At 40.8% G+C, this 9,831-nt stretch overlaps 1 protein-coding gene across 7 annotated transcripts in view; it reads right to left on the bottom strand.

Annotated features, from left to right (window-relative positions):
* Positions 1 to 9,371, bottom strand: part of STK3 (serine/threonine kinase 3) — a 132,821-nt gene extending 123,450 nt beyond the window's left edge. For all 7 annotated transcript variants that reach the window (XR_014953013.1, XM_021529418.3, XM_085572397.1 and 4 more), the window contains exons 1-4: positions 9,192 to 9,371; positions 2,636 to 2,716; positions 2,062 to 2,190; positions 18 to 132 (exon numbers count right to left, since the gene is read on the bottom strand). Coding sequence is in view for 6 of the 7 variants with exons in the window: in XM_021529418.3 (XP_021385093.1) it covers positions 18 to 132; positions 2,062 to 2,190; positions 2,636 to 2,716; positions 9,192 to 9,214 (348 nt within the window). In the remaining variant the exon portion in view is untranslated. The remainder of the gene's footprint in view (positions 1 to 17; positions 133 to 2,061; positions 2,191 to 2,635; positions 2,717 to 9,191) is intronic.
* Positions 9,372 to 9,831: the final 460 nt, after the last annotated feature.

Genomic DNA, 9,831 nt, shown 5'->3' on the forward strand with positions numbered 1-9,831 from the left:
TAAAAAAAACAACTCACCGTCTTATTACGCAGTCTAATTATGTCTGAAACAGAGCCAGCTCCACAATATTCCATAACAATCCATAGATCTGTGTTCTTAAAGTAGCTGCCATAGTACTTGACAACATAAGGACTAAATGGAAAAAAAGAAATTAGATAAGTAGATGACTTCTTAGTAGAAGGAAAAAAAATCAGCAGCACACCTGTTGTTAAAAACTACTGTTTGACACAGCTAAAGAGAAAGTGCAACCAAATACATTTTAAATCTGTAATCAGCTTAACCAATGCCTTCTTAGAGTAAATTATGGTTACTTAATAGAATTATAAAGGCACTACTATGTATATAAGTTTTCCGCAATCTCAGATACAAACATAGTTTTCCCAAACATCAATCATCTGATAAAAAGCTTTGTTTTTCCCTCCTCTAAGCCCTCTCTTGAATGTTTCTCTTCTTAGAAAGACTGCCTTGTTTTCTTCTCTCCAGAGCAAAATCACATGGAAACTCAACCATGTTTTCCCAGTTTTGCAAGAATGAATTTATTTCAAGCACAGAACTAGACTTTCTTATTAAAGAGAATCTAGTGCTGGTTTGAAGCCTGCTGGATTTGCAAATACTTCTCATACTGAAGCATCGCATGTGAACTGATAGCATTGTCACAAATAGAATGTATTGCTTTGCTACTCATCAGTTTGTCACTTGACTTACTTGGAGTCACTTGCAAAATAAAGGCAGAAACAGGTGTGGTAAACATAAAAAGGATCATCCTTCATAAGTCATTAGATGGTGCATTTAGGGAAATAAAAGACTGAAGGTTTGGGGTGGGGTTTTTTTGCAGGAACTTAAACAAAGAAGGCTACAGTTCGATTGCCATCTATCTCTCACGAAGTCAGGAAGTGAGATACTGAGATTTTTCAGACAGTGGTTTCTCATCAGAACACCTACATTATGGGGTGGAATCAAATACCATTTTGTTTTGAGCAAGGAACTGTGTTTTACGATCAGCATTTCTGGCAGCAACATTCTTCATATAGACAACTGATATTAGAAGAAGAGAGGACCTATGGTTGCCTCCTGCAACTTGACACTATCTTTACAAAAAGACAGGTCAACATTATCAGAAAACTATTTCATTTAAGAGCAACTGTTAGCACTAAATGAATTTGCCTTTTCAGAAGGGAAGGTGCGCCAGTCTCCTCCTAACTAGTCTAAATGTCCACCATTTACTAGCATGACACATTTATCTTGCTCCTTATAAATTCAAGTGATGAAGGCTGTATTACTTCTAAAGAAAACCCACTGATTTTTGTGACCATCTCTTATCAGATTTATACTATGCCAGTATTCCCGGCAACAAGTGGGTATTATCAATCAGAACAAGATGATCTTTTCAAGACATCAAGTGCTGTGCAATCTCAAAACACTGTTCATATTTGCCTGAAGACTGACACTAATAAATTTGATTTTGAAGAGCCCAAAACTCCACAGACAACAGAAATAGCAAAGCAATTTTTGCATCCCTGCACTAAAGCTTCCTCTTCTACAAGATCTGCAATTTGAAGATCTGTGAGTAAGTGTAAGGTAACAATCCACCAGCACTTTTAAAAGACTGTTCACTTTTTGAAAGGGATGTTCCCACAGAAAAAAGGCAGCCAAGAGAATATTCTTCTGGAAGTTAACTGCTAGCCTTTCATCTCCTGCTACGAACATCTTTATCAATCTTCTGAAACAGGTAGACACAGAATTTCACAAAGCCCAAGACATTTAAAGGAAACAGTAACCTTTGGTCTTAACAGTACAAGTAAAGTTAAGCAAGCATGAAGAATTCTAAGCAGAGGCCAGTATTTACTCTTTCAACAGTTTTTGTTATGCACACTATTTGTACTTCCTTCAATCTAAAGTAAGAAGAGAAGGAGGTCCACAAAGTGGTTCCTTTAATTAAAAGGTCTATGTTGGGACAATTTACTTTCCATTAAAAAGTTTGCAGCTGCTCATATTTCAGCTATTTTCACAAGTACAAATACATTTTCACATAGACTCTTGGAACAGAAATGTCATACCTACCTGTCACATTGTTGCATTATAGAGATTTCTTTAATTATTTCTTGAAGATCTGACTCCACAGGGACCTGTTTAATTGCTACAACTTGTCCAGATTCTTTGTGTATCGCTTTAAACACACTACCGTAAGACCTAAAAATAAGGTACAATTTTTTTAAAAAAACAAGGCAAGCTGCTCCCAATTTCCATTATGCACAAAAAGTCACAGAAGCCACACGCTTGCAGAAGTTTGAGCATTTTTCAGGCTGCATAAAAGATCAGTTCTACCAGGATCTCAGGAAAGATGGAAGAATGCTTTGGCAAGACTGCAGAAATTTTTGTCAAGATTTAGAGTTTCTGATTCCATTACAGGTGCAAGTACATTTGCTTTATTAACAACAGACATCAAAAATGCATAAATATATAAGGGAAAGTGTAGACATCTACCAATGCATGCATTTGCTTTAGTAGTAAAACTTGTCTATAGAGGCATTCCTTAGGACATTTACAGTAACTCTCCCTGTAACTTAATATTCCAACATATGCTTTATGTATTGTTTCCCTCTGATCCTATGCCTCTGTAAATAGCTGTACTTACCCTTCACCAAGCTTCTCCAGAACATCAAAGACTTCTTCAGGCTGCTTAGTTAAACTATCTTCACTTAGCTTTTTCAGTTTGCTAAAAGAAAGACAAAAGTTATTTATTTTTGGGAGGGAAAAAGAACTCAAGCAAATTTTCACACAAACCAGCAGACAGAATAAATTATTACAAAGAAAAATATATTCCAATGAAAACAAAATACTTAATATGAAACTGCAACAAAATTTTAATTTTAATCAGCTATCATATAAGATTAATAAAGTGATGACAATTTTTGTCATTATCACTTTCCCATTCATGTTTGCTCAATTCAAAGCAGCATGGGACCAATTCACTCCTCAAACTACTTCCTTTGCTGATATAGAAACAGGCAAAGAATACAGGAAAGTTTACCTTCCCTCAAGAAACAGTCAGCATGCAAACACACGCCCATTACTGCTTAGAGGATGCCACACTGTTCTCTATTTACAAACCAATCCTTCACCCACATGAGGTATTCAGTTTCTAAATTGCACCCCTCATCAGCCAGTGAATGACAGTATTAAAAACAGAAATCTGAAGTCAAGATGATTCCGAGAGCATATGATAGCACTTCCCAGGTAGCAGCAGAAGACTGAAATTGCAAAAGCTGAGTACTGTAAGAGCTGTTGGGGCAGCTTCTCTTGCATCTTTGCAAATGCACATAGGGACAGGATGCAACAAATCTCTAATTACATAACACCACCATATTTGCCCTCAGTTCTCTCTCACACAGTCTCAAATCACTCAGTAACACCCTATGATTTCTTCTAGCATTTTCACCCTCCTTTTACTACCATTTTTTGTCCTCTACAAGTAGTCCTAGCATTTCCCTGGTCTCTCCCAGCTATACAGGCTCGCAGATTCCTGGCAAATCTCAAAACACAGCTTGGCTGCAAGCTTGCACTAGAGCTAACAGTGAACACAGCACAGGAAAATATAACCACACACATTGCAGCAGGGACCAGTGGCTGCAAGACGTAAATCCTTCACCGTAAAGTTATAGGGAATTCTGCTGCAAGACTGAAGTAACAAGGTGACTCTACATGACAGCCAAGGGTACTAATAAAGTAGAAGATGAGCTGAAGAAAAGCTGGTGCTGTAATGTTAAATAGAGTCAATGTATTCCAGATGCAGGAGGAGGAAAGGGAAATAAAAAAAGGAAACTTTGAAGAACAGCAGATCATGGAGAACTTACAGAAGGTAAGTTATCCCACAACACTTTCTAGAAATAAATAGGGGAAGAAAGGAGGGCATGGACAAAAAAGATTGACGAATCTTAATAGTGTAAGAACAGCGATCTGAAGAAAAAAAAACCTTCATATTAGGAGATGCAATTCTGTGATACACAAAATCAATAAAAACTAAAGTGACTGAGTGTTATAGTTTAGAATGAGAGTGAATTAAGAGAAGTGATGTAAAGTTTTTTATGTAACTAACAATCTTTTAAACTACTGGAAAACTAAACACTTTTGTGAAACACACATGTTAAAGATGACAACCTTACTACCTTTTTTGTCCTTCTAATTACCTTTAATAAAATTCTCTTTTGTACCCTTTTAAAGTTTTAAGCCTTCTTTGCCTTTCTCCTAATCCTATCTCACAGCAGAAAGTGAGTGTATTAGTGATTAGCCAGCACCAAACCCCCCGTATTCTGTAGTGCATTAGCCAAAAAAAATCTCAAAATTAAAAAAAAACTTAAATTAGCAAACCAAAACCTCTGCACGAAATTAGTGTTTCTGCCCAGTTTTGAACTGAAACCACCACACTGACCAGTGAGGGAACTCATGAGTCAAAATAGATTTATAATTGCCAACCATCTAAGTAAAAGCAAAGAATTTAAAGTAACTGTAAAAGCACACAAGTCATATGGATTGGTGTTAAACAAGGGACACAAGGCAAGGAGAAGGCACAAGGGTGCACACATTATACACCAAAAAACAATTTCACAGATGTAGCAATTACATTAATACAAAAAGCATCCACAATCAGTAAGGAAAGGTGCATTAACTACAATAAAGACCATGCAGTTTGCTACAGCAAACAGCCAAGAAGCTGGAAAGTCTGTGTCTTTAGGGAAAATAAAACTCTTCACAGCAAAGGGAAAGCAACTTATCAACATGGAGAAAAACAGAAAAAAAAATTCAAATTATGTTCATATTATTCAAGTCGGACAAACATGTTACAAGACCAAATCACACTTAACATTAAGGTAGCTTAATACAAAACCTATTTCCAGTGAGAAAGGTACATGGCCTCAGGAATGTCATCACCAAATACTGTGCTCAAAGCACCTCCCCCGCTCGTCACAAGCACTGTAACAGTACAGATGCTGGGTAAGATGTTCAAGTGATAGTATCAACACCACAGGTCTTTGAATCAACAAAAAATCCTAATGACTCAGACATTCTAATGATTTCTGTTTCTGGATGTTTAAATATTCAGCTCTTGAACTGCAGAACATCAGGTGATATACCCTGAAGGGCTGCAGTGAAGACAGCATTGCTATAAACTCCAGGAGAAACAAGGAAGAAGGTGGCGACTGGTGTAACTGGCTGCAAAGCACCAAGCAGAATACAAGAAGAGACTAGAAATAGTACCTTGTTGCTTAAAAGCAACAATCTTAGGGCAGAGAAACACATCTAAGAGTTCAGCATCAGCTTTTACTGGCAGAGGGAAGGGGGCAAAGTGAAGAGGGGGCAGGAGGCAAAAATGAAGAGATAAATGGCACAAGAGCAATAGGAGAGAAAGACAGAATGTGTCTCACTCTCTCCCTCACTGATTCCCTACCTTCATAACACAAGCATTTAAAACAGAACAAATAAATCAGCACATCCAGGCACTGCTTTACTCTGGCCAAAGCATGCAAGTCCCATACGTCTGTGTATGTATGTATATATATCTCCATATATGAGAAAGTCCAAAGGAGATGCAGAGAAGTTCAGTATAAAACCTGGACAAAGTTGTTCTGAGTTACTTTTTTCTCTAGAATCTAAGTTATCGGGTAGTGATTATGAGCTATTTTAGAGGTCTTCTAGAAGGGAAGCTGGTCCTTAAACCAGAAGGATTAACTAAATTACACTTCTGGGAAAGGCCTGTGAAAACTATTTTCTTGTTCCAAGGTTTAACTTTCACATAACACCTTGTCTCTTAACAAGGAAAACACATCCTAGCAAATAATTATACTTTTATAAATCCAGTTCATACGAGAAAACATTAATTCCTAGTCTGACCAGAATCTTAGATGCCATTGAGTACATCAGAAAAACTCTAGAAAAGGAAAACCTAGTAGGCACTCAATAACAGCATAAAGATCAGAAAAATTTGAACTGCAACACGAAAGAGCAAGAGATTTCCTCCCTAAAAAATGAAAGGAAAAAAAAAACATGACAATAGTACCCTACAGTCTTTATATATAGATTTCACAAAATAAATTGGTGATGTGCTACAGCGGTAGGGATAAAAAATCCTTGAAAGTTCAAAAATCAAACTAAAGCTGGAATAAAGAATAGAAAGCCATCAATGACTGTCATGAGTTACAAAAAACTGGACAGCCGCTCCAAGAAACATGAATATATACAGTTTATTGTGCAGAAGAACTAGCACATTGAAACATTTAAAAAGAATGGCTGGGATCAATTATACTGATATATTAAAAGAGAAGGTAGTAGGAGCAATCACTGCAGTCATCTGAAGTAGAAGTGGCAGGTGGAAGCCTTGGGACATTTGTTCTGCTTCACAGCACTCACACAAGTAGAAGCAAGATTAAGACAGTTTACACCACTGTGCTGTGTACTTCCATTGAGCATCCTGCCAGCAAAGCCCAAACATTTTTGTTTCATCATTTTCAGGAGGAACTTGACAATTGCCAACATGTCCACTGACACACACTTTAAAAAACAAAAACACACTTTTTCACAAACAATTTGTATTCTAATAACAAGTTTTTATTAGAACATGAAAAGGAAAAGCTTCCTTTTTCCACAAAGCCTGAAATGTTGTGTTTTTCAGTGAACATTAAACTCAAGTTTAAAGAAAGGACTGGAAAATCTTCATTAACACTTCCCATGCTTGTTAAGCAGACTTTTATTTGACAGCAACATGCAGGAGATAGGCAAGATTAAAACCTATGTACTTGAGAAAATTCTGTCAATAACTACTTTGGTTTTCCCTTGTATGCAACCTGTATCCTCACATGCGAGCTTGCCAGGGATACAGAAAAACAAAGCAATAACAACCAAGGAAAATCACACCACTAAGAGGCAAATTTTGTAACTATTTCAAGAGTAAATCTCCTTCCTAGTGAGAGAAAAATCTATAAAGCACATCTAAAGTACAATTAAAGATTCAAGATGCAAGAAAACACTGTGTCAACTACTGCACTAATTGTTCAGCATAAAATCAGAAAATCTACTCTAAATTATTTCTAAAATTTAAAATATTCTGAAAAGGAGTCTCCCTTTAAAGTCTGGTGTTAGTGCTGCAGTGCATTAGTCAAATGAAAAAAGTGAATTATTTTGATAGCACCTCCATTGAAAAGTCACAATGGCTTAGAATGTCACTTGGGCATCACCACTGCTGCTTTCTGAAGGGCTGTATTACAGATTTATACAACAGGCAATTGCCTTGTGTGCTTCACTACAAGGAAGTGCAGATAAAACTGCCCTATACCTATGAGGTAACACTGGGATTCTAGGACATCCATGCAGCTTTTTATTGTACATATGAAATTCCTACTAACTGTAAATGGAAATGCATCACAGATATGATGACAATAGATCCCTCTCAGTAACTGCTCCTGTGAACAGGCACCAAAGTAAAGAATTCTAGTGTTCACATCTGTTTTGCCAAGTAAACACAGTCCATTTCATGCCACTACTGCATCCAAGGACAGCACCAAAAACTTAGCCCACAAAAAATAATCTGCATTTCTTCTGCACTTGCAGAAAAAGGGGGTGGCCTAGAATAGTTGAGAATACCAACAACTGGGAAACTGTACAAAACTACCAATAAAGGAAATATTATGCACAGCCATGAAAAATTTGCTTGAAATCTTAAGAAATAACCTCAGTTAATATCTTGCTGAGTTCAAATTTTCCCTCCCACTAAAGAAACAAATCACAAATTTCCAGAAATAAGCTTCAAAACCCATGTGGAATATAAAAACATGCCAGAGTTTAGATATTCCCACATCTAGTTATTTCTGACCAAATCCAAAGACCTAAATATCTCTTTGTTTCAGTTAGGCCAGACACACACCTCCAGCTAGGTAATAAAGTTACAGCAAATGCCACATCTTCCCCAAAACATTTGGGAGGTTATGCTAACTTCTGAGTTTGATTTTCAGTCCTGTTACACCACCAGTTCCCAACGTTTCCACTGCTACTAGCAACATTGATTACTCCCCAGACTTTTCCATTTCTTTTCCTAAATTTGTGCTGGTGCTTGTCCTACTTCCTTCATTTGAGATATGCAGAACTGTCAGCCTGAAAGTACAGCATAGGTCTGTCCCTTCTTACCCCACTGCCTGCTAAAACCACCCTAGATAGCAACTACAAACCAATTCTTTTTCAAAATTTTCCACAGTAGGTACTGTCACTTTATGAGTTATTGGAGAAGTCATCAGATGTTTAAGACTACATTCTTCTCAAGTCTTATCACCCTACAGGAAGTTGTTTTTAAAGATGTTTTTTCTAAATGGGGAACATATAGGTTTTAAAGATTAATGCAAAAACGTATCTAATATCCTTTATCACAAATTTATATTGCGTAGTCCCTAGATTTTTTATTATCAGGAAGCAAAAGTAAAATCAGAGCTCAAAGGCAGTGTATATATATACGTAAACCATGTAACTACATTCTGTACACCACACAACTATGGTCTGTGTATTGTACAACTATATCTTCTTCCAACTGAAATATATGACTAAAATTTAACACAAAGTTATTTTATGCACTAAGAAGTCAAGTGATACATTATTTTTAAAAACGTGCACAGTAATTAATATGACCTGCCAGTCTATATATTTGAGAAAATACATCTACTGTGGGAATATTCCTGGCTTTTACCTCTTCCCACTCCCCGATTTGCAATTGCAACTATGCAACGCCCACCCCCACAAGCATCCATCCCTCCAGCAGCAGAGCACAAGGACACTTTCCAGCGTGAAAAGAGAACTACTCATGTGTGCTCCTGCCACAGACCTGAACCATCGAGTGAGAGACCCTCAGGGCAGAGAGGACTCTGCTCGGCGACCAAGCTTCCCTCACTTCACGTTAAAAATGTTGTTAACTCCAGCAGCCCCCAGGGGCTCGTCTCCGCCGGGGCTGTATTTCCACTGGAGGCTGTATTTCGGAGGATCCACCGTACAGAAGAGCCCTCCCCACGCGAGAGAGCCCTCCGGCCGCCGGGCAGGGCGCAGGGCTCGGTGCCGTGCCTGTCCCACTGCCCCCTCACAGACCCCGGGCCCGAGGCCTCACCCCGGCCGTGCCACCGCTCCTGGCCGGGGAAGGGGCCGCCGGGGAGGGTCCTTACCTCTTGGGCGCTGCCTGCTCCATGCCGTCCCCGCCGCGGCCCCGCAGGGCCGAAGACCGAGCGCCCGGGCCGGAGCGGCCCCGCAGAGCTCCGGAGCGATCTCACAACCCCGCCACAGAGCCCTCAACCTCCCACGGCCGCGCTCCGGCTGCCGCCACTACCGCTACCTCCGGCCGCGGCGGGGAGCCGCCCCCCCGCGCCGCTCATTGGCTACAGCCGCGCCACACCGGCGCTGATAGGGTGGCGTGGACGTCGCTCAGAGCGGCGGCTGCGAGAAAGCCCCGCCCCCCGCGAGGCAAGCGGGCGCTGCCGCGCCGGCGGGAGGGGAAGATCATGGACGCCGCGGCGCTGCCGAGCTCCCGGCATGCCCCGCGCGGCTACGGCCCGCGGGGCACGCCGGGAGGTGTAGTCCGCCCGCGGGGCGTCCCCGCGAGCCGGGCTGTGCGAACCGGCACCCCCGCGGCGCCGTTCCGCTCCCGCGCTCCGTCCCCGGCTCTGCGCTGCGCCGCCGGGCAGGGCAGCCCCAGGCAGCTCCGCCGCCCAAGGGCGGCCCTTCCCCCGCGGCCGCCCCGTGGCCTCGGGCAGCGCTGCCGGGCGGCCGGGCGTTCCACCGCCTGCGTGCGCCGGGCGAGGCGGCGGC

Source organism: Lonchura striata, chromosome 2, assembly GCF_050655825.1.
Source record: "Lonchura striata isolate lonStrDom1 chromosome 2, ASM5065582v1, whole genome shotgun sequence".
Lineage (NCBI taxonomy): Eukaryota > Metazoa > Chordata > Aves > Passeriformes > Estrildidae > Lonchura > Lonchura striata.